Below are 25,662 nucleotides of genomic sequence, written 5' to 3' on the forward strand. Positions count from 1 at the left end.
CCTAAGTTAATTTTTTTAAATGAAGGTATTCTTCCTCCAAGCCTGGATTCTCCATTGGCTTGATCCTACACTGAAGTCACCATAATCCTATACTTGTTACATCAAAGTCAGAGCAGGATTAAATTGAAGGACGAATATATGGGTTATACGAAGAAAAAATCCTTGATCAGTCACAACTAATTTTTAGCATAAGCCAAGATCTATTAGGCTTTGTTGACAAAGAGCCACACGCAGAACAAGTAGGGCTCTCAGTGACACCTGAGATTGTATACTGATAAAGAAACTTTTCTGGTTGAATGACCTCAGCCATCTCTCAGAGTGATAGGCTTCTACCTACTTTGACTTCCATTGTTAGCATGATGCTTTCTCCTATTGTGGCTTATTGCTGGAGGAGTTTGTAGTGAGTTCATGCCTGGTGAACAAAACCTGTGATATTAATGGATGTTTTGTAAAAAAATTGTGTGTGCAGAAGCTATTTCTGTGCATAAAAAAGAAAGGTACCCAATGTTTCTTCTCCTCTTATTAGACATGTACCATTACAAATGAGACCATTGTAAATGGCAGGAGAAATACAAATGAAACTGATATAGGTAGTAGTTCGGCAAATGAAAGTTCACAGTACATTTAACATCATCACAACAGATGTGAACTCACATGACGATGATGCAGATGATGAAGATTCAACTGAAGAGCCTTTAAAACCAATAGTGTTTCCTGGAATGGACATGAATGATGTCAAGAACGAGTATCCTCCAAGTACTAGTAAAGAAACTGAAATATATATATGTTTTACTCTATATGCCCTATTCTTTATAACTATATTGCAGAAAGAGCGGTACTGTTTTCAGTAGAATTCAACTCTGGAAAGAGGTCCTTTGGAAGGAATCCACCTAGTGCTACAAACTCAGGACAAATTATTATTTGTAGAATGAATAGTAGCCATCGTTGCTCAGAATTGGGAACAAGATGGAACATCTGCATTCTACATATGGGTTTCATAAAAATAATGCTGTGTCCAGAGAAGTACAAATATTCTGAAGAGGTCCTGAAGTCTGCACAGTTACTGTAGAATTGTATGATTTCTACTGATGTGCATACTTGACTGGCATTAGAGATCAAATGGGAGAGGAGTGATTTCCAGTAATTTACATCATGCTCTGTATGAAAAATCATTTCCTTTTCTAAATGTTCATGAGATCTGTATGGAATAATGATAGTTTATGTCTTGCTATTGGAAGACAATATTTTATGCATGGTATCAACTAGAGGAAAAGTTTAATATCTTTTACTAAAAAAGTGTTTGTTTCTGAAGTGGATTTTGCTCGTGCATGTGTGTGTGTGTGCGGCATGGCACTTGCTATAAGCCTGGTCTTTGGTAACATCAACTGCATCAGGATCTCTCTGGAGAAAAAAGCTAAATTAACAGACTCAGTTTTCTTGTGGGACATTTTTTCCCTTTCTCTTATCAGGATGGTTTTTTGTTTGCTTGCTTGGTTGGTTGGGTTTTTTTGCTTTTGTCTCAGTACCTGCATCTGTTCTTGTGCCAGTGTTTGGGTGCCTGTTCCACATATTGGCCCAACTCTACTTTTAGTCACACTTATGCAGCCCAATGCAGACTACATGAACTTCTGAGGCATTTGCAAGGACATGTAATTGATCTGGGCCACTGTAGCTGAGCACTGTGTATATTGTTGGGACTGGGACTATTGTTTTTTCTTGCAACTAATCAGTTACCAAACGCACTGATACCAGAGTTTCATGTCTTTAACCCGCACGCATATTCAGCTTATTGGCATGAGCATATTTATGGGTGAAAGTGTTGATGGATTTTAACTTTGCAAGGAAAAGGTGGCTCAGCACATAAAAAAGATCACCAGTGATTTAATCATTGTCGTAGCAGCTGTGAAGCCCATTCATGAGGAAACCTCCACCCAACCTCAATGGAATCAATTTGCTGACTTTTGGTGGTGGTCCCACTCTGATCACAAGGAACAGCAACCTACTCAGGAAACAGGGGGTAAAGATATTTAATATTAAATCATGTATTTTGTCTACGGTCTGAATAAATAGCAGCACAGAAATATCAGCTTCACAAGAATATCCAGTCACCATGAATTTGTATTTCTGATGCCATATGAGTTCTCTCTTTAATCTTAAATTGTGTTTTGAATGGAAAAATACACCTCACCCTTGGCTATCGCCTGTCATATTAGCCAGATGACCCTGGAGGGCTTGGTCTTGGCTATGAAGTAGTCATATCTTAAAAGGAAGGAATTCTATATAAATTAAAGTGATATTTGGACTTCAGAAGTTCTCTTCTTGTCACTGTTTGTGACATACCTGTGATGATTTTTTAGCTTATTTCTAGCTGACAGAATAAACATTTTGTTCATTGCGTGAACAAAGAAACAGAAATTGTCTTTTTCAAACATTGCAGTACATTGCAGTAAAGGAGTTAATGTGTTTTTATATTTAGACTTTCACCATGAAGATGATTTGGAAAGAAGAGACCATTTATAAATGTACTTGAACTGTACTTTTCTGGGACCCTTTGTTATTCAAGATAACTCTTTTGTCCTATCACCTCCACTTTAACCCAAGAGATTTAGGCCTTGCTAAAAACAACACTATATACATCCCTTTAACTTTTACTGACATTGTTCATAGTTCCAGAAACAACTGGTTGTGTTAGTTTTATGTCATCAATTATCCCTGATTTTAGAGGAGCATTTAAATGCTCTTGATTAGTTTTTATTCCCATAATCCCATTTCTTGTAGAACACATTGCCTTCTGTGCTTGGCCAATTGTAGGGGTTAATAATCTACATTCAGAACATTGTAGTTGCTAAGGGAAAGTCTGATGTTACTGACTGGTTTGCCAGATTGAAAAATGGATGTTTTGTGCATGAGAAAGAAAACCCTGTTCACTTTGCTACATTTCTTTAAGATGAAAGAGCTGTCAGTAAAGACAGGAAAAACATAAATCTGAAAATGATGGGGATGATGGTTCAGCAAATGGAAACTTCATAGTACATTTAACATCATTATAACAGATCTCAGCTCACATGATGATGGTGCAGATGGTGAAGACTCAACACAGGATCCCTTAATACCAGTAATTTCCCTTGGAGGGGACAACAGTGATGACAAGGAACAGCACCCTCCAAGTAGCAGTAAGGATAATGAAATAATATCTATTCTTTGCTGTACCACAAATTTAGGCCACAAATCAGCAAAGCACTTATGCACATGCTCAACTTTTAATATGTGCTTAAGTCCCAGGGAATTCAGTGGGAGAGGTCACCCTCTTGAACTTCAATATATGCTTAAATGCTTTCTTGACCAGCAATGGGATTGCCCACATGTGTAAGGTTGAGAACATGTTTAAGTGCTTTACTGAACAGCGGTATTAGATATACTATACTACAGAGTAGACCTCCTGCAAAAGAACAAGCCATGGAAAGATGTCCTGCGTCACTTGAACAGCATTTCTGGTGCTCCAGTGTCATTGCAGGGCAAAAGACTTTTTTGTGGCATATTTAGCTGCCACTCTTCAAAATAATGTTTAGAGCTGTAACATTTCTGCTCTGCATCTGTCTTCATTGAAACAATTATCTGTGGTCAGAGTTGTGAACATCTTGTGAAGCTAATGGTCCATTCCAATTCTTCTTTTAGGATATTTTAAAGAACAAGGAAATAGTTACATCTCTTGTGAAAATGTCAGTGTTTCACAGTGTAAGATGAACAGATGCTGATGATACCCATGGTTAACTTGATTAGTTAGAAGTTAATAGACTAGTGTTATAGAGAACATAAGAACTATATGTGATCACCTGCATCAAAAACCATTTTCCCCTTCAAAATTTCCATAAGGCATTCATGACAGCAAACTAACTTACTTCTTACTGTGCGAGGATAGCATTGTGTGGGTGGTAGCTGGTGGAAGAAAAGTTCAACAACATTATTTTTAAAATGTATTATCTACTTTAATAGTCTTATTATAGTTGGGCTGTTCTTGTAAGACAAAGGTTCTTGCTACACAGACAGATCTTGGGAATATGTGGCTTCTGTCCCATGAAGGGAAAACAATTATAAACTAACTCCGTTTCCTTTGGGATTTTTCTTTCCTTAAGATCTGGAATTTCCTTTTGCTTCATATCTCTCTGTTCCCATGTTTGGTGTGTGTTCCACATACTTGGCCAACTCTGCTCTTGCTCTCACCCATGCAATTTGTGTGGACTTCTTTGGTATTCTATGGTGATTTCACAGGCAGGCAAGTAACCTGGGCTATAGGAATTGAGCATTTTGGCCTTAAATTTCAAAAGTGACTAGTAATGTGAAGTTTCTCCATTTTTTCAGTGCCAGATTTCGGATACTTTAAAGCAACCTGATTTTCAGAAAGTGCTGAGCACTTGCCCATGCAAACCAGCCCCCTGTAAATTGATACCCAAACTCACTAGACCCTTTTGAAAATTTAGGTCATTATATCTTTTTCTGGACAGACTATTCTCTTTTCTTATACTAGTCTTTACTCATGAATTGATGCCAGTTCTGCGCACACATTCATTTTATTATTGGCATGATTCTACTTTCAGGTGAAGGTGTTTGTAGATGTCAGCTTTGTTGTATGGTTTTGGTGCTGTTACTCATTGGATTTTTCTAGCATTATCTCTCTGTGGTTCAACAACTTCACCTTTTAACAGGAAACGTGGGACGTGCCATACTTATAATGTATTTTACTAAGCACTGTAATGAGATCAAATTACATTTTCCCTCTCTATGTTCTTGAATTGGCTAACTGCCTAATTCTCTAATATAGCAAAAGGGATACAATTACAATCATTGGATCAATGTAAGAAAGTTCTTTAAGTTCATTGGCTACAGTCAAACCTTAATTAAAGGTGCAAGTTGTTGCTTCTATCCTATTCAGTTACTGCTGCTGCTTTGCCTTTGAAGACCATGGTACTCTGTAGCAAGAACATACCTTCCAATACCAGGATGATGTGGAAGAAGTGGATTAGAAAATCCATTAACCTATCAACAAACCAGAGTTCCCGCTTGACTCTGCTCCAGTTTCCTTGCAATCTGTATAGTTGTAAAAGAGATATATTGGGTATAGAAAAGAGAAGAACAGAAGCTGACTATATTATGGGTAGTGGCTGAGCCAGTAAAAAAATCACAAATGATCGAACCATTGTCCTAACAGCTGTGACCCCGCATCATGGTGCACATGAGGAAACTTCCATCCAACATGAGGGGAATCCATCCCCTGACATTTGGTGGGGGTCCACTACAGATAACAAGGAGCAGCATCCAACCACAGCAACTAACGGTAAATAATATGTCTTTTTAACTACTAGAGTTTGACTAAAATCATCCAATAAGTTAAGTAATAAATCACTTTACAATTCCAGTAATGGCCTATTGATGTCTGGTGGCTGTTAAACAGCCTTCTTAATGCTCCATAAGGAAGAATAATACTTTTTCCTTCAGATTCTACTCTCTTAGAGCAGGACTGTATCTGGAAGGCACAAGTCCACTTTGGGAAAGAGTGAAGGGACACTGCCCCAATGAGAACACCTGAGTAGCCCCTTCCTGATGAGGTGCATGCCTACTGCTATTCCCGTGCTCTTGATTTAGAAATCTCTCCTTAGCACATCACTTGTTCACTCCCAGAAGCTCTGCAAGTTTTATGTGTTCAGTTAACCATGATTCTATGCTCTTTTTTATTTTGACCCCCATGGTTAGCAGCACACAATGTTTTTTGTCTTAATGGCCCCTTGGGTCTGTTATAGATGGGAAACATTACAGAAATCTCATGCCTGCTAAATAGAATCATGATGTCAACAGATGTCATAATGACCTGAAAACCCAGGGCTTGCTGAGGGTGAGATGACTTTCACTTATGGTGTCATGTCAAAATTACATTGTGGGTTCTTCAGGGAAGGGAGCATATCTCTAATCGTTTTATGAGTTTTGGGCACATTTTGGGGTGCTCAAAATTAATGCTATAAATAAGATAAACAATAATCATCATCATCATAAACAGCAATTGATTTTCTTCCACAAAGAATCATATAATATTAGGGTTAGAAGGTCATCTAGTCCAACCCCCCTGCTCAAAGCAGGACTAATCCCCAGACAGATTTTTGCCCCAGATCCCTAAATGGCCCCCTCAAGGATTGAGCTTGCAACCCTGGGTTTAGAAGGCCAATGCTCAAGTCACTGAGCTATCCCTCCCCCCAAGGTACCTCTCTCTCGCCACATTCTTTCTTCTTTACTAAATACATCTCTAAAAAAGCATAGCCTATTATAAAGGCAAGAAAGAGTAAAGATGAGAATTATTTGAGTGATGATGGTGGTGGGTCAGCAAATGTAAAGTTTACAGGAGGTTTAACATCACTGCAACAGATAAGGATTCACAAGAAATTGAAACAGATGATGAAGATTTACTACAAGATCCATTACACTCTGGATGGGACACAAATGATGACACGGAACTGCACTCTCCAGTTACCAGTAAGAGTAATGAATTCTAATAGTTTTATCTAACTTACTATATTCAAAGCAAAATGACATACCTCAGTATAGAGTGGCATCTGGTGCCATTTGCACAAGTGAGCAAATATGTCACATAGCCCAGATAGCTCAGAAATCTGTCATGGGCCACCAGAAATGCAGCTATAGTCCATCAGTGTTTATGGAATAAACTGCTGTAAACCCGTGTATTCAGTTATCTACTTTGCAATGTTTACAACAATGTAATGATCATCTATCACATAAATAGTTCTCCTGTACTCTCAGTACTTTATGCCATGAACTAGGAGATGAAGCTTTTTTTTGGCTGAGAGAAGACAGGATAGTATAGGTGTTGAAAATAAAAAGCTCAATTATGGTTATCGGTAAAGAGTTTTGTTTATTTTAAAGATCATATCAATATTTATGTTTCTGAACTTGGTTTGGGTGTGTGGAGAGACTTTCTTTCTTAAATAGGGGCTTTCATTAGGAATTCAATAAAGAATGCCTAATGGAAAACTCAGTTTGCTTTGGGATTTTGGTTCTCTTCTCTGGCCTGAGTTTTGGGAGTTTCTGGTGGTGGTAGTGTTGTTGTTGTTGTTATTATTTTATTTGGCTTCATCTCTCTCTGTGCTGACTACTTATTATATCCTTACTATGCCATCTGCCTTCTGTGATTTCAGTGGTGGTTGAAAAATTTTGTCCTATTGCAACTAAGGGCTGTAATTAGTCTCTGATCACTTTGCATTAACCATTTATAAACTGCATTAATACCAGAGGTCTCTGTCATTATCTTGTGCTCAGATTTCTCCTACTTTTGGTATTGAACTATTGGTAGATTTTAACTGTTTTGGCTAAAGTTGGTGGTGGCATGTTACTTACAGACTTTTTATTGACTGCACAGCTCTCTGGCTCTACAGCAGAATGTTTCACACTAATCTGGGCACAATCTTAGCACTTGGCAAGGATGCATTATCCCAATTCAAATCCTTCATGTTATTTGATGCAGCATCATCCTTCAAACTTGAGTTAGAGGGTCAAGTTGTTACAACTACTGTATTAGGTATGTCCAGGGCTGGCTCTATCGTTTTTGCTGCCCCAAGCAGCAAAAAAAGAAAAAAGAAAAAAGCTGTGATTGGTGGCACTTCGGGGGCAGCTCTACTGCCGCCGCTTTCGAAGAGCCGGATGTGCCGCTCCCTTCCATGGGCCACCCCAGGCACCTGCTTGTTGCGCTGATGCCTGGAGCTGGCCCTGGGCTCTGCCACTGTTTCAGCTATGGTTTATTCTTCTGTTGCTATTGTTTTTCCCAATATCACTAGGAAACTTCATAGCAAGATAACAGCTCCTGAACAGTAGTGTGATGTAAATGGATGGATAAGAAAACTAGTGATACTACAGTAAAATCTATGCACCCATCTTTAATGCTCTTCTTCCACACTATGTATATCCATAATATATTAATGATGTATAGGAAAGAAAAGTAAATGGCTAATTGAGTGTGGATGATGGCTCAGCAAATATACATATCCCCATTGAGACATCCATTGTCCTAGCAGCTACGGAATCCCGACATGCTGCAGTTCTGAAAACCTCCACACCATATACCTGGAATCCTTCATTTAACTCTTGGTGGTCCAATACAGATCACAAGAAGCAGAGTCTCACCACTGCCAGCAGGGGTAGAGAATTTAAATCATTTCATATAAAACTCAGCTTTGTGATGGAATTCCTGGAAGTACAAGAACTACACTGATGCTATGGGGCAGCCAATCAACCTTCCCAATGCTTAGCAGAGTGCCTGGTATTTTCCTACTTCTAATGGACATAAGCATCTCTACATCATGTGGGTTCTACCCAGTTTGGGTTAGAATCTAATCTAATCTATTCTAATCTAATCTAGCTATATTTTCCCATATCCCTGGGATACTGTATGCCTCTTGAACACTTGTGTAATGCCCTAAGTGGATTTCCATATGTAAAATATCAGCTACCATGTTGAAAAAAATCCTCGTACATCTCTATTATCAAACATCTGATATAAAATCAATTAAAAATGGTGAGAAAAATGTGGTTGGTGTCTCAGAAAACAAAATATTTGCAATTATCCAAACAAATATAGGCTGTACATCACCACTGATATTCTTCTCAGCCAAATCATACTTCCTGAAAAATTAAGAAGAACTTGTTGGTTAGGATTAAACCAGGGGGCACCTTTTACTCTTTTCTTCTGTCCATTGCACATACATAACTAACAGCTTGTTGCAGAAATAACTGGGAGAGGCGTTCAACATAATGTGGATGGCAGCTCAGGAAATTTTAAGTTCACAATCTATTTCAAACATACTCTAAACAGATGTGGATTCCCATGGCAATTTTAAGCGTATAGAATCAACCCAAGATCCTTCGTTACATAATGTTTATTTTGGAGGGGACAAAGATGAGAACAAGTATCCCATAAACACTACTGTGGATAGTGTGAAGCCTGCACATTTCCCTGTAAAGGAAAGAGATCATTCTTCTTCAAGTGTGACTGTGAATAATGAAATAGGACGCAACACATATACTCCTACAGGTATCAGTAAGAATAATGAACTGTAATCATTTTATCTCCTTGTAGGCCAAACTCTGGGCCCAGATTCTCAGCTGATACTAATTGGCATAGCTTCATTGACCATAATGGAGTTATGCAAGTTTACACCAGTTGAGGGTCTAGTCCCTAGTGTCCATTATTGCGAAGTGAACTTTTTTGTGAAAGAGATTTTTGCCAGAGTAAGGACTGACTATCGACAGATTAGAGACTTTAGGACTTGCTCTAGCAGTAGCAGAGATATTGTTACTTTCACATCCAAGTCCCCTTATATTATATGTTATTTAAAGTTTATTGCAAATTTGAGTGAGGGAAGTATTCAGATTCATTAGGAGAATTTTGGCCTCTAGAACTGGGTGTTGAATTGGCCTATTTGGTGTTTTTGGTGGTGCTATGCCAACTCTTGGCATATGTCTTTCAGTAACAGTAACTTCAGAGTCTGAAAATTCTTACAGGTGTTCAGAAAAGAGAGTAGAGGGAAATGTTACTGCCTAACGCCTGAGAGCCTGGAAAAACTCCACGTTCAGTGTTCTTAGATACAACTGAACCTATCTGGGTTGTGGCTTTTATATACTCTTTCAAAAATTTGCCTGATGAATTTCAAAAAGCTAATTCTCAAGATAATTCAGTGTCAGAATCCCAGCTGCAGTGTCAATAGAAAAGTAACCACCAGGTCCCATGTTGTGAGTGTATACATAGTCCCTTATTCTATCACCACTGTTATTAGCTTAGAAGCAATAACCAAATGAATTTCAACGGTCATCAAAAATGAGGCACTTTCTGCATCTCTCAATATGTTCCCCTTCCTCAGAAACTAATTATACATGAAATGCCCATCGTCAGATAGCTTGTTCTAGGCTGTGAGAAGATTGGCATTATATGGATGGCATCAAGTGAAACAGTGTGCATTTGATAATATTTTAAATATGGAGTTGTGTGCTATATTTTATTTTATTACAGTTAGTTGTAATTATTGAAGGTTGTATGTTTGGAAAATGCCTCCTCTACGGGGTCTTGATTGCTGACAACATTGTCCTGGCTTAGAGAGTGAAGTGAGAAAAAAATCTAAAATAACCAAAAATACACACTTTGCTGTGTGATTTCTTTTTGTGCTGCTTTCTTGACTCAAGATTTTGCTTGATGGGATCTTTTGTTGTTGGAATTTCTCTGGTGTAATTTTCCTGCATATTTCTTTCTGCTGCTGTTTGGGTACCTAACTGCATCCGATGCAGTGGACATTTATTTTTCAGTGGAAATGATTTACAAAATGGCTTTCTAAAGTGCCTTCTACTTTTATTCTGCAAGCACATTAAACTTGCCATTGCAATCGTGTTTTCTGGTGAAATTGTTGGTGGTTTATAATTTTGGAGGATAAAATTGATATGGTGGTGGTACTCGTGGACTGTTCTGGGTGCTTTTCTCTGTAGATCAAGAATGGCATGCTTAATAAGGTGTAGGACACTTTCTATATTGCCTCAATAATTGATTAATTGTCTGTATTATCAACTATGAATAAAACTAGACTTTCAAATCTTCCCTCTTTTCCCACAATGCCTCAGCAAAATAACCTCTTTGTGTAGCCCAAATATGAGCACCTGTATGATAGTGAAACTGGTACAAAGGAAAATCAGAAAGTTGTTGGCCACATCAACATTTATGGATCTATTTCAGGGTCCTGTAAATGTATGACTGAGATGATGGTGATACTGTAGAACGATAAATAGGGCTTTACTCCTATAAGGTGCGTTAAAGAAACAAGAACTGAAAGTAAAGGTAACGGTGTAAGTGGTTCCACAGATGTTAAGTTCAAAATTGATTCAACCATTTTTATAGCAGTTGTGGTCTCCAATGAAGGTGCCAGAAATGAAGACACAACCCAAGATCCTTTGTTGCATAATGTTTATCTTGGAGTGGACGAAGATGAGGACAAGTATCCCATAAACACTACTGTGGATAGTGTGAAGCCTGCACATTTCCCTGTAAAGGAAAGAGATCATTCTTCTTCAAGTGTGACTGTGAATAATGAAATAGGACGCAACACATATACTCCTACAGGTATCAGTAAGAATAATGAACTGTAATCATTTTATCTCGTTGTAGGCCAAACGCTGGGCCCAGATTCTCAGCTGATACTAATTGGCATAGCTTCATTGACCATGATGGAGTTACTCAAGTTTACACCAGTTGAGGGTCTAGTCCCTAGTGTCCATTATTGCGAAGTGAACTTTTTTGTGAAAGAGACTTTTGCTAGAGTAAGGATTGACTATCGACAGATTAGAGACTTTAGGACTTGCTCTAGCAGTAGCAGAGATATTGTTAATTTCACATCCAAGTCCCCTTATACTATATGTTATTTAAAGTTTATTGCAAATTTGAGTGAGGGAAGTATTCAGATTCATTAGGAGAATTTTGGCCTCTAGAATTGGATGTTGAATTGGCCTATCTGGTGTTTTTGGTGGTGCTATGCCAACTCTTGGCATATGTCTTTCAGTAACAGTAACTTCAGAGTCTGAAAATTCTTACAGGTGTTCAGAAAAGAGAGTAGAGGGAAATGTTACTGCCTAACACCAGAGAGTCTGGAAAAACTCCACGTTCAGTGTTCTTAGATACAACTGAACCTATTTGGGTTGTGGCTTTTATACACTCTTTCAAAAATTTGCCTGATGAATTTCAAAAAGCTAATTCTCAAGATAATTCAGTGTCAGAATCCCAGCTGCAGTGTCAATAGAAAAGTAACCACCAGGTCCCATGTTGTGAGTGTATACATAGTCCCTTATTCTATCACCACTGTTATTAGCTTAGAAGCAATAACCAAATGAATTTCAATGGTCATCAAAAATGAGGCACTTTCGGCATCTCTCAATATGTTCCCCTTCCTCAGAAACAGTTTATTTGACTAACTATACATGAAATGTCCATCGTCAGATAGCTTGTTCTAGGCTGTGAGAAGGTTGACATTATATGGATGGCATCAAGTGAAACAGTGTGCATTTGATAATACTTTAAATATGGAGTTGTGTGCTATATTTTTTACTGTATTATTACAGTTAGCTGTAATTATTGAAGGTTGTATGTTTGGAAAATGCCTCCTCTACGGGGTCTTGATTACTGACAACATTGTGCTGGCTTAGAGAGTGAAGTGAGAAAAAAATCTAAAATAACCAAAAATACACACTTTGCTGTGTGATTTCTTTTTGTGCTGCTTTCTTGACTCAAGGTTTTGCTTGATGGGATCTTTTGTTGTTGGAATTTCTCTGGTGTAATTTTCCTGCATATTTCTTTCTGCTGCTGATTGGGTACCTAACTGCATCCAGTGCAGTGGACTTTTATTTTTCAGTGGAAATGATTTACAAAATGGCTTTGTAAAGTGCCTTTTACCTTTATTCTGCGATCACATTGAACTTGCGGTTGCAATCATGTTTTCTGCAATCATTGTTGGAGTTTCATAACTTTGGAGGATAAAATTGATATGGTGGTGGTACTCAGGGACTTTTCTGGGTGCTTTTCTCTGTAGTTCAAGAATAGCATGCTTAATAAGGTGTAGGACACTTTCTATATTGCCTCAATAATTTGTTAATTTATCAGTATCATCAACTATGAATAAAACTAGACTTTCAAATCTTCCCTCTTTTGCCACAATGCCTCAGCAAAATAACCTCTTTGTGTAGCACAAATATGAGCACCTATATGATAGTGAAACCGGTACAAAGAAAAGTGAGAAAGTTGTTGGCCACATCAACTTTTATGGATCCATGTCAGGATCCTGTAAATGTATGATTGAGATGATGGTGATACTGTAGAACAATAAATAGGGCTTTACTCCTATAAGGTGCATTAAAGAGACAAGAACTGAAAGTAAAGGTAACGGTGTAAGTGGTTCTGCCAATGTTAAGTTCAAAATTGATTCAACCATTTTTATAGCAGTTGTGGTCTCCAGTGAAGGTGCCAAAAATGAAGACGCAACCCAAGATCCTTTGTTGCATAATGTTTATCTTGGAGTGGACGAAGATGAGGACAAGTATCCCATAAACACTACTGTGGATAGTGTGAAGCCTGCACATTTCCCTGTAAAGGAAAGAGATCATTCTTCTTCAAGTGTGACTGTGAATAATGAAATAGGACGCAACACATATACTCCTACAGGTATCAGTAAGAATAATGAACTGTAATCATTTTATCTCGTTGTAGGCCAAACGCTGGGCCCAGATTCTCAGCTGATACTAATTGGCATAGCTTCATTGACCATGATGGAGTTACTCAAGTTTACACCAGTTGAGGGTCTAGTCCCTAGTGTCCATTATTGCGAAGTGAACTTTTTTGTGAAAGAGACTTTTGCTAGAGTAAGGATTGACTATCGACAGATTAGAGACTTTAGGACTTGCTCTAGCAGTAGCAGAGATATTGTTAATTTCACATCCAAGTCCCCTTATACTATATGTTATTTAAAGTTTATTGCAAATTTGAGTGAGGGAAGTATTCAGATTCATTAGGAGAATTTTGGCCTCTAGAATTGGATGTTGAATTGGCCTATCTGGTGTTTTTGGTGGTGCTATGCCAACTCTTGGCATATGTCTTTCAGTAACAGTAACTTCAGAGTCTGAAAATTCTTACAGGTGTTCAGAAAAGAGAGTAGAGGGAAATGTTACTGCCTAACACCAGAGAGTCTGGAAAAACTCCACGTTCAGTGTTCTTAGATACAACTGAACCTATTTGGGTTGTGGCTTTTATACACTCTTTCAAAAATTTGCCTGATGAATTTCAAAAAGCTAATTCTCAAGATAATTCAGTGTCAGAATCCCAGCTGCAGTGTCAATAGAAAAGTAACCACCAGGTCCCATGTTGTGAGTGTATACATAGTCCCTTATTCTATCACCACTGTTATTAGCTTAGAAGCAATAACCAAATGAATTTCAATGGTCATCAAAAATGAGGCACTTTCGGCATCTCTCAATATGTTCCCCTTCCTCAGAAACAGTTTATTTGACTAACTATACATGAAATGTCCATCGTCAGATAGCTTGTTCTAGGCTGTGAGAAGGTTGACATTATATGGATGGCATCAAGTGAAACAGTGTGCATTTGATAATACTTTAAATATGGAGTTGTGTGCTATATTTTTTACTGTATTATTACAGTTAGCTGTAATTATTGAAGGTTGTATGTTTGGAAAATGCCTCCTCTACGGGGTCTTGATTACTGACAACATTGTGCTGGCTTAGAGAGTGAAGTGAGAAAAAAATCTAAAATAACCAAAAATACACACTTTGCTGTGTGATTTCTTTTGTGCTGCTTTCTTGACTCAAGGTTTTGCTTGATGGGATCTTTTGTTGTTGGAATTTCTCTGGTGTAATTTTCCTGCATATTTCTTTCTGCTGCTGATTGGGTACCTAACTGCATCCAGTGCAGTGGACTTTTATTTTTCAGTGGAAATGATTTACAAAATGGCTTTGTAAAGTGCCTTTTACCTTTATTCTGCGATCACATTGAACTTGCGGTTGCAATCATGTTTTCTGCAATCATTGTTGGAGTTTCATAACTTTGGAGGATAAAATTGATATGGTGGTGGTACTCAGGGACTTTTCTGGGTGCTTTTCTCTGTAGTTCAAGAATAGCATGCTTAATAAGGTGTAGGACACTTTCTATATTGCCTCAATAATTTGTTAATTTATCAGTATCATCAACTATGAATAAAACTAGACTTTCAAATCTTCCCTCTTTTGCCACAATGCCTCAGCAAAATAACCTCTTTGTGTAGCACAAATATGAGCACCTATATGATAGTGAAACCGGTACAAAGAAAAGTGAGAAAGTTGTTGGCCACATCAACTTTTATGGATCCATGTCAGGATCCTGTAAATGTATGATTGAGATGATGGTGATACTGTAGAACAATAAATAGGGCTTTACTCCTATAAGGTGCATTAAAGAGACAAGAACTGAAAGTAAAGGTAACGGTGTAAGTGGTTCTGCCAATGTTAAGTTCAAAATTGATTCAACCATTTTTATAGCAGTTGTGGTCTCCAGTGAAGGTGCCAAAAATGAAGACGCAACCCAAGATCCTTTGTTGCATAATGTTTATCTTGGAGTGGACGAAGATGAGGACAAGTATCCCATAAACACTACTGTGGATAGTGTGAAGCCTGCACATTTCCCTGTAAAGGAAAGAGATCATTCTTCTTCAAGTGTGACTGTGAATAATGAAATAGGACGCAACACATATACTCCTACAGGTATCAGTAAGAATAATGAACTGTAATCATTTTATCTCGTTGTAGGCCAAACGCTGGGCCCAGATTCTCAGCTGATACTAATTGGCATAGCTTCATTGACCATGATGGAGTTACTCAAGTTTACACCAGTTGAGGGTCTAGTCCCTAGTGTCCATTATTGCGAAGTGAACTTTTTTGTGAAAGAGACTTTTGCTAGAGTAAGGATTGACTATCGACAGATTAGAGACTTTAGGACTTGCTCTAGCAGTAGCAGAGATATTGTTAATTTCACATCCAAGTCCCCTTATACTATATGTTATTTAAAGTTTATTGCAAATTTGAGTGAGGGAAGTATTCAGATTCATTAGGAGAATTTTGGCCTCTAGAATTGGATGTTGAATTGGCCTATCTGGTGTTTTTGGTGGTGCTATGCCAACTCTTGGCATATGTCTTTCAGTAACAGTAACTTCAGAGTCTGAAAATTCTTACAGGTGTTCAGAAAAGAGAGTAGAGGGAAATGTTACTGCCTAACACCAGAGAGTCTGGAAAAACTCCACGTTCAGTGTTCTTAGATACAACTGAACCTATTTGGGTTGTGGCTTTTATACACTCTTTCAAAAATTTGCCTGATGAATTTCAAAAAGCTAATTCTCAAGATAATTCAGTGTCAGAATCCCAGCTGCAGTGTCAATAGAAAAGTAACCACCAGGTCCCATGTTGTGAGTGTATACATAGTCCCTTATTCTATCACCACTGTTATTAGCTTAGAAGCAATAACCAAATGAATTTCAATGGTCATCAAAAATGAGGCACTTTCGGCATCTCTCAATATGTTCCCCTTCCTCAGAAACAGTTTATTTGACTAACTATACATGAAATGTCCATCGTCAGATAGCTTGTTCTAGGCTGTGAGAAGGTTGACATTATATGGATGGCATCAAGTGAAACAGTGTGCATTTGATAATACTTTAAATATGGAGTTGTGTGCTATATTTTTTACTGTATTATTACAGTTAGCTGTAATTATTGAAGGTTGTATGTTTGGAAAATGCCTCCTCTACGGGGTCTTGATTACTGACAACATTGTGCTGGCTTAGAGAGTGAAGTGAGAAAAAAATCTAAAATAACCAAAAATACACACTTTGCTGTGTGATTTCTTTTTGTGCTGCTTTCTTGACTCAAGGTTTTGCTTGATGGGATCTTTTGTTGTTGGAATTTCTCTGGTGTAATTTTCCTGCATATTTCTTTCTGCTGCTGATTGGGTACCTAACTGCATCCAGTGCAGTGGACTTTTATTTTTCAGTGGAAATGATTTACAAAATGGCTTTGTAAAGTGCCTTTTACCTTTATTCTGCGATCACATTGAACTTGCGGTTGCAATCATGTTTTCTGCAATCATTGTTGGAGTTTCATAACTTTGGAGGATAAAATTGATATGGTGGTGGTACTCAGGGACTTTTCTGGGTGCTTTTCTCTGTAGTTCAAGAATAGCATGCTTAATAAGGTGTAGGACACTTTCTATATTGCCTCAATAATTTGTTAATTTATCAGTATCATCAACTATGAATAAAACTAGACTTTCAAATCTTCCCTCTTTTGCCACAATGCCTCAGCAAAATAACCTCTTTGTGTAGCACAAATATGAGCACCTATATGATAGTGAAACCGGTACAAAGAAAAGTGAGAAAGTTGTTGGCCACATCAACTTTTATGGATCCATGTCAGGATCCTGTAAATGTATGATTGAGATGATGGTGATACTGTAGAACAATAAATAGGGCTTTACTCCTATAAGGTGCATTAAAGAGACAAGAACTGAAAGTAAAGGTAACGGTGTAAGTGGTTCTGCCGATGTTAAGTTCAAAATTGATTCAACCATTTTTATAGCAGTTGTGGTCTCCAGTGAAGGTGCCAAAAATGAAGACGCAACCCAAGATCCTTTGTTGCATAATGTTTATCTTGGAGTGGACGAAGATGAGGACAAGTATCCCATAAACACTACTGTGGATAGTGTGAAGCCTGCACATTTCCCTGTAAAGGAAAGAGATCATTCTTCTTCAAGTGTGACTGTGAATAATGAAATAGGACGCAACACATATACTCCTACAGGTATCAGTAAGAATAATGAACTGTAATCATTTTATCTCCTTGTAGGCCAAACGCTGGGCCCAGATTCTCAGCTGATACTAATTGGCATAGCTTCATTGACCATAATGGAGTTATGCAAGTTTACACCAGTTGAGGGTCTAGTCCTTAGTGTCCATTATTGCGAAGTGAACTTTTTTGTGAAAGAGACTTTTGCTAGAGTAAGGACTGACTATCGACAGATTAGAGACTTTAGGACTTGCTCTAGCAGTAGCAGAGATATTGTTACTTTCACATCCAAGTCCCCTTATATTATATGTTATTTAAAGTTTATTGCAAATTTGAGTGAGGGAAGTATTCAGATTCATTAGGAGAATTTTGGCCTCTAGAACTGGGTGTTGAATTGGCCTATTTGGTGTTTTTGGTGGTGCTATGCCAACTCTTGGCATATGTCTTTCAGTAACAGTAACTTCAGAGTCTGAAAATTCTTACAGGTGTTCAGAAAAGAGAGTAGAGGGAAATGTTACTGCCTAATGCCTGAGAGCCTGGAAAAACTCCACGTTCAGTGTTCTTAGATACAACTGAACCTATTTGGGTTGTGGCTTTTATACACTCTTTCAAAAATTTGCTTGATGAATTTCAAAAAGCTAATTCTCAAGATAATTCAGTGTCAGAATCTCAGCTGCAGTGTCAATAGAAAAGTAACCACCAGGTCCCATGTTGTGAGTGTATACATAGTCCCTTATTCTATCACCACTGTTATTAGTTTAGAAGCAATAACCAAATGAATTTCAACGGTCATCAAAAATGAGGCACTTTCTGCATCTCTCAATATGTTCCCCTTCCTCAGAAACAGTTTATTTGACTAATTATACATGAAATGCCCATTGTCTGATAGCTTGTTCTAGGCTGTGAGAAGATTGGCATTATATGGATGGCATCAAGTGAAACAGTGTGCATTTGATAATACTTTAAATATGGAGTTGTGTGCTATATTTTTTACTGTATTATTACAGTTAGTTGTAATTATTGAAGGTTGTATGTTTGGAAAATGCCTCCTCTACGGGGTCTTGATTGCTGACAACATTGTGCTGGCTTAGAGAGTGAAGTGAGAAAAAAATCTAAAATAACCAAAAATACACATTTTGCTGTTGTGATTTGTTTGTGTGCTGCTCTCTTGACTCACGGTTATGCTTGATGGGATCTTTTGTTGTTGGAATTTCTCTGGTGTGATTTTCCTGCTTATTTCTTTCTGCTGCTTATTTGGTTCTTAACTTTATCCGGTGCAGTGGACTTTTATTTTTCAGTGGAAATGATTTACAAAATGGCTTTGTAAAGTGCCTTTTACCTTTATTCTGCGATCACATTGAACTTGCTGTTGCAATCATGTTTTCTGCAATCATTGTTGGAGTTTCATAACTTTGGAGGATAAAATTGATATGGTGGTGGTACTCAGGGACTTTTCTGGGTGCTTTTCTCTGTAGTTCAAGAATAGCATGCTTAATAAGGTGTAGGACATTTTCTATATTGCCTCAATAATTGGTTAATTTGTCTATATTGTCAACTATGAATAAAACTTTGATGTAGATTTTCAAATCTTCCCTCTTTTCCCACAATGCCTCAGCAAAATAACCTCTTTGTGTAGCAAAAATATGAGCACCTATATGATAGTGAAACCGGTACAAAGAAAAATCAGAAAGTTGTTGGCCACATCCACTTTTATGGACCCATGTCAGGGTCCTTTAAATGTATGATTGAGAAACAAGAACTGAAAGTAAAGGTAACGGTGTAAGTGGTTCTGCAGATATTAAGTTCAAAATTGGTTCAAACATTTTCATATCAGTTGTGGTCTCCAATGAAGGTGCCAAAAATGAAGACCCAACCCAAGATCCACTGCTGAATGGGGCTCATCCTGGATGGAGCGATAAAGTCAAGTATTCCACAAATACTACTAGGAATGGTGTACTACCTGGAGTTATTCCTTCACATGAAAGTGAACAGTCAACTACAGGTATCAGTAATTAAGTGAGAACTTGAGAATGCTTTTTCTTTGGCATTAAATTTTTTTTGTTAAATGAACTCAGAGGCTAAAGACCAATATGTTTATTAGGTGAGGATACTGTATTACTTCAAAGTGAACAGGAAGCATTGTTTAGGTGTTGCTACACGGTAATTAAATAGTTCTGAGTTATAATTAGGTTTAAAGTGCAGATGGGTCTGAACTGCAGAGTTTGGAAGGTTTCAGATACATTGCTCCATTTCATTCCATTAAAGAGAGACACCCAAATCCATGAAGTTTCTATTTATTGACTGTTTTAGGGACAGTTGGTACCAGATAAGCACTACATTTTTATGGTGCTTTTGCAGACCCTCCTCCTTCCCTCTCTTCCCCCATCTTACCAACTGGAAGTTTGGGGATTAATTGTGACTCATGCAATCTGGCATACTGAGAGACTGTGCATGCTGCACCATCCATTTGGATGTACATGAGATGCCTCTAATATCCTGATACCTTCCTTTTTGGTTATGAGATAGTAAAGTTGCTTTTTTCTGGTGGTGAGGTATTATGTGGGTGGCATCAGGTTGGACAACTACTAGTACAATAAACTTTACAGTCAGGATTTGTGTGTTGAGGTTTTATTTTGTAAATATTTTAAATCTGTTTTATTCTTAGATTTTAAGGCCAGAAAAGACTGTTATGAACATCTGCTCCTTCCTTTGGCATAACACAGGACATAGAATTTAGCTCAGTAATTCCTGCATCAATCCCATAATATCAGGGTAAATTAGTACAGCATTAGTCAGTGAAGTTTGTTTGAGTGTAAAACGGCCTTCTCTATGAGCATTCTCTATGCTTGCAATGTGGACCTTGTTTAAGAATTGAAAGAATAAACGCCACCATCTCTAAATAAATAAATAAATAAATAAAATCTACACTTTCTTGGGTTTAGTTGGTGTACTTTTCTCTTGCTGTTGCTTTGTGCTGATGGTTACTGCTTTACTGCAAAGGGTTGTCTATATCTTTTCATCTTCTGATTATGGGCCCTTATTTAACCATGAGTGTTTCACTCATGGAATGCACTGATATCAAAGGCAATATTCTTAGACTGTGTTCTAAGTCATCCTAATCTTACATGCATTATGTTTGCCAGTGTGTTTTCTGAAAGGTTTTTAACTTTGAAGGGTAAATCTGATGTGGTGGCAGTGTTTCAAGACATTTCTGACCGCATCTCCTATGTCTAAACAACAGCACCTTGAATAGTGAACAAGACAATTCATTTACTGTGTCAGCTGCCATTTTAATACAGCACAGAATATCAATACAAATGTATTTTTCAGCTTCAGATGTATATACACAAATACGCCAAATATCCAACCGTAGTATCCTATCCCATTCTCACAAACAAAGGCAAATTTCTCTGCAGCTTGAGGTCTTTAAACCACAATCTGAGGACTTCAATAACTCAGACATAGGTTAGGGGTTTGTTACAGGAGTGGGTGGGTGAAATTCTGCGGCCTGCATTGTGCAGGAGGTCAGACTAGATGATCATAATAGTCCCTTCTGACCTTAAAGTCTGTGACTCTATGAACTTACCTGGAGCCAAATCTATAATTATTCAGAGAAGTAGAGTAAATGGTGGATTCTCTGTAACTTGAAGTCTTTAAATCAAGATTTCATAGAATCATAGAATCCTAGACTTTAAGGTCAGAATGGACCATTATGATCATCTAGTCTGACCTCCTGCACAATGCAGGCCACAGAATCTCACCCACCCACTCCTGTATGAAACCTGTGTCCAAGCCATTGAAATCTTCAAATCATGGTTTAAAGACTTCAAGATGCAGAGAATCTTCCAGCAAATGACCCATGCCCCACGCTGCAGAGGAAGGCGAAAACCCCCCAGGGCCTCTGCCAATCTGCCCTGGAAGAAAATTCCTTCCTGATCCCAAATATGGTGATCAGCTACACCCTGAGCATGTGGGCAAGACTTACCAGCCAGACACACAGGAAAGAATTCTCTGTAATAACTCAGATTTGAGGACTTCAGTAACTCAGCCAGAGTTTATGAGCCAGTTACAGGTATGGGTGGATGATGTCCCATTGGCTGTGATGGCCAGGAGATGATCACGATGGTCCCCTCTGGCATTAGAGTCTATGAGGTACTATCTACAAAAAATTATAATTTCCACCTGTATGAATCCAGAAGCCACAGACTCCGCCTATTAATTGGCATCTATCAAAGATGAGTGAGAGAGGTACAAGTTGTTGCTGTTACTTGTTCTGTCACTGCTGCAACTATGACCTTTTTTCTGCTATTGCCATCTTTCATTGGGACAATCTCCAACAAGCTTAAAGCTTGTTACTTGTATTGTTGTAGCACTTAAAGCCCCCAATCCCTCCCTAGTTTAAAGTCTATTGATAAATCTCAGTTTTGCATGGAATCCTCAGGTCAAAACTTCTAGTTTTTTGGGATTATTTTGGTTATTCAGTTGATTATATTGTCGTCTTTTCTTTTGCATTTTTAAAGGTGTTGGTATTTTCTTTGGTTTCTCTGTTCTTGCAGAATAGAATAAAACAGGACTAACAAATATTAGCACTAATAATTATTCACCTGAAAATCCCCACTGGATATTTATTATTTGTTATTCATTTGACCCATCATTTGAAAGTTTCTGTGATCCACCCTGGAAATAGAAAGAACACCATGTGATTTATAGCCATTGATTATTGACGATTTTTTTGTGTTATGTGGTTTGATATTCACAAACATTTCATAGATCCATGGACTTTAAGGCCAGAAAAGACCATCATGATCATCTTGTTTGACCTCCTGAATATCGCTGGCCACAGAACTTCACCCACCCAATCCTGTAATAGACCCATAACCTTTGGCTACATTACTGAAGTCCTCAAAACATGTATTAAAAACTTAGTTATAAAGAATCTACTGTTTACTCTAGTTTAAACCAAAAGTGACCCGTGCCCCATGCTGCAGAGGAAGGTGAAAAACCCTCGGAGTCACTGCCAATCTGACCTGAGGGAAAATTTCTTCCTGACCTCAAATATGGTGATTAGTTAAACCCCGAGCATATCAACAAAACAAACTGTAATCTGAATAGGATTAGTTCAAACAATTTGGATAATACTTACAAATAACTCATATATTTGAGAAAATTGAAATGAAATGGCTTGTCTCAATTATCAGAATCTGCCTTTCTGGAAACAAGCACTGTAATGTATATAAAGCACTGAAATCCCCCAAAAAGAAAATTATTCTTCCCTGCCATGTTTGTGATTCAGTCTTCATGCCATGTAACTGAGATCAAACTGAGTTACAAAGGCAAGCTGATGCTGCTATTTCTTCTCTTCTCGCTGTTGCTTTTACCTCTATTGTCAGAGGATTTCTGTTGAAAACATTGCCCCTGAACAGGAACGTGGCCAGTGATAATGTTATAGAAAATAGAAAGTCCTCTCTACTTTTCTGTTCTTATGCTCTAAAGCACCAATTCAGCAAACACTTAAGAACATTCTTAACTTTGAATATGTGAGTAGTCGCACATGATGACGTGTTTGGTGCAACACCACCTAAATACAGCAGGAATATCAAATTAAATATTGCCCATTTCATTCCATCATTTTCTTATATGTTGTTTTGTGCCCTTTATGTTACAGAAGCAGGTTTGCTCCCACCCATGGTCAGACTCTACTTGTCTGGAGGGAGTGTAACTAAATGAAACTGTGAAATCTTGAAAGAGAAAATTAATAGTTGTAAATGAGACATAATCTTCATTCTGAGTATCTGATCAAACCTGAATTATGGGACCAAATTCTTGCAGTTGCTACTTCTTTGTTGTTCTTGCTTCTGTGCCCATTTTCACTACGTTTATGGTCAGCCAAGGCACAGTCTTGAAAAATAGTACAGTGCTGGTAAAAAGATTTACTAATGTATCTTGAGTCAGAAGAGCATTGAAGTATGAATTTAAGTTCTGTTGATATCAGTGGGACAGTTTTCTGAACTGAGATAATAAAGAGGAGCAAAACCTTTATGCCCTTTCTGTGCTACTGAGTGTAGTAGATATATGAAAGAACAAGGCCTGTGGTACAGAGAAGAACTGAAGAAGAGAATAATATGAAGAGTGGTTCTGTGTGTATTAATTTCACAATTGCTTCACCACCATCATAATAGCTATGGTCTCCAATGGTGAGGCCAAACATGAAGACTCAACCCAAGATCCACTGCTGCATACTGTTCATCCTGGTTGGGGCAATGCAGACAAGTATCCCACGAATGTCACTAGGAATGATGTGCTGCCTGGAATTATTCCTCCAAGTGAAAACGATCAGGAAAAGGAATCTTCTCATACAGGTACCAGAAAGAACAATTAATTATGCTTGAGAATTTCAAAAGCACTCGGCATTGACCTAAATCTGCTCTCATTGAAATCAGTAGGAGTTTTACTATTTATTTTGACAGGAGAAGAGTTTGACCAATGCTGCATACTTTTTAAAATCCCACCCTATAGTCCATTTGCTCCCTATTTGGAAGGAATAACACTACTACATCTGTGTTATTTCCTTATGATACTCTATTGAAAGTCTGTTGACAAAATTTGGCTTAGAGTGGAACTGTGATCATTAGCATGGAATCTAAAATTTCCTAGGTTGTGATTTCTTGTTTGCATTTTTCTGAGTTGATGTATTGGGGTTTTCTCTGACTATGTTGATTAAAGCTTGCTGAATAATGAAAAACAAGATTCACACGTAACATATAGGTAAAAGTGAAATCCCAAAAGAGAAAATTATTGGTCACTGTCATATTGATGGTCAGTCCTCAAACTCAGTAACTGAGACAAGACTTGGATTACAGAGGCAACTTGCTGCTGCTATATCTTTTCTTGCTAAGACATCTATCTATATTATCAGCATGGATAAGTTCAGCCAAATCATATTGCCCAATCAGCCAGATGGTGTTGGTTAAAAGTTGAGAACACCAATGATAATGTGGAACAAAATAGAAGGTCTCTGATTTCCTTCTCCTTCAAACTTAATACAGTAGAAATATAAAACTCAAAGGTCAAATGTAGAGCTGAAGATGAGAATATTTTGCAAATATTAAGTTCACAACTGATCAACCATCAACAGTTCAACCATCATCATAAAAGCTGCCATTGCCAGTGATAGTGCCAAATGTGAAGACTCATCCCATAGTGTACTCACACATATGGATCCAGGATGGGACAGTAAAGACAAATATCCCACAAATACCACTATGAATGATTAGCTACATAGTGAACATGAAGATGAATCTCATCACTCTCTGTGAAATGAGATATTATTTCTTCTGCACAGTTCTCAAATAAAATATTTCATAATACTTTCACGATGTGAAACAAGGAGAATATGCCAGATATCCATTGATAGTGCTAGATGTTTTAATAATTGTTGTTCTCACTACTCTCTCTCTTCCTGGATATTGGCATGATGGAGTTTTTTTATTCTGATTCTCTGTATTAGATACTTATTAGAGACTCTTCCACCAAGAACAGTGGAAGTTTTGTTCTTTCATTAAGTATGCTTATTGAATGTCTTACTAATCATTTGACAGCATGGTAATGGCAAACCCTCACATTTTTGTATCTTGCTTCCCTATTAACCTTTATATTTCATCACTAAGTTTGTTTTAGTGCACTTACAAAGCGGCAATGCAAATCTGGAGAGGTGGTAGTGGTTTAGATGAGCTTTTTGAAGGCTTAACTTTTTCACTAGGAGGGTGGTGAAGCACAGGAATGGGTTACCTAGGGAGGTGGTGGAATCTCCTTCCTTAGAGGTTTTAAGGCCCGGCTTGACAAAGCCCTGGCTGGGATGATTTAGTTGGGGATTAGTTCTGCTTTGAGGGGGTTGGACTAGATGACCTTCTAAGGTCCCTTCCAACTCTGATATTCTATGATTGTCTCTATGGCTCATCAACAATCTCCTTATAGCAGAGCACTATAAAGGAATCAGAGAATGGATTTTACATAATAATTAGAGTATCATAAATTCTTCATTCCATCATAACATCTTATGTTGTGTGTGCCTTTTATGCCACTGAAACATTCTAAGGAGTGTCGCCTAAGGACTATCACAATAATGAATCAGTGAAATCTCAAAAGAGAAAATCATTGTCATACTAACTGGACATGGGTCCAATGTTCAGCATTTGTGATTAATCCTAAATTACAGGGTAAGATGTCACTGCTACTTGCTCTTAGTATTGTAACGGT

General features: G+C 37.8%; 1 protein-coding gene across 3 annotated transcripts in view; it reads left to right on the top strand.

Moving 5' to 3' along the window:
- CD44 (CD44 molecule (Indian blood group)) overlaps positions 1-25,662 on the top strand; it is a 113,852-nt gene that overhangs the window by 66,742 nt on the left and 21,448 nt on the right. Inside the window, exons 7-11 of one of the 3 annotated variants that reach the window (XM_050955288.1) lie at positions 13,025-13,246; positions 15,112-15,333; positions 17,200-17,421; positions 19,241-19,408; positions 23,586-23,765. In XM_050955288.1, the coding sequence (XP_050811245.1) occupies positions 13,025-13,246; positions 15,112-15,333; positions 17,200-17,421; positions 19,241-19,408; positions 23,586-23,765 (1,014 nt within the window). The remainder of the gene's footprint in view (positions 1-13,024; positions 13,247-15,111; positions 15,334-17,199; positions 17,422-19,240; positions 19,409-23,585; positions 23,766-25,662) is intronic. The other 2 variants (XM_050955289.1, XM_050955290.1) reach the window with 2 other exon arrangements.

The sequence above is a fragment of the Gopherus flavomarginatus genome, chromosome 5 (assembly GCF_025201925.1).
Source record: "Gopherus flavomarginatus isolate rGopFla2 chromosome 5, rGopFla2.mat.asm, whole genome shotgun sequence".
NCBI lineage: Eukaryota > Metazoa > Chordata > Testudines > Testudinidae > Gopherus > Gopherus flavomarginatus.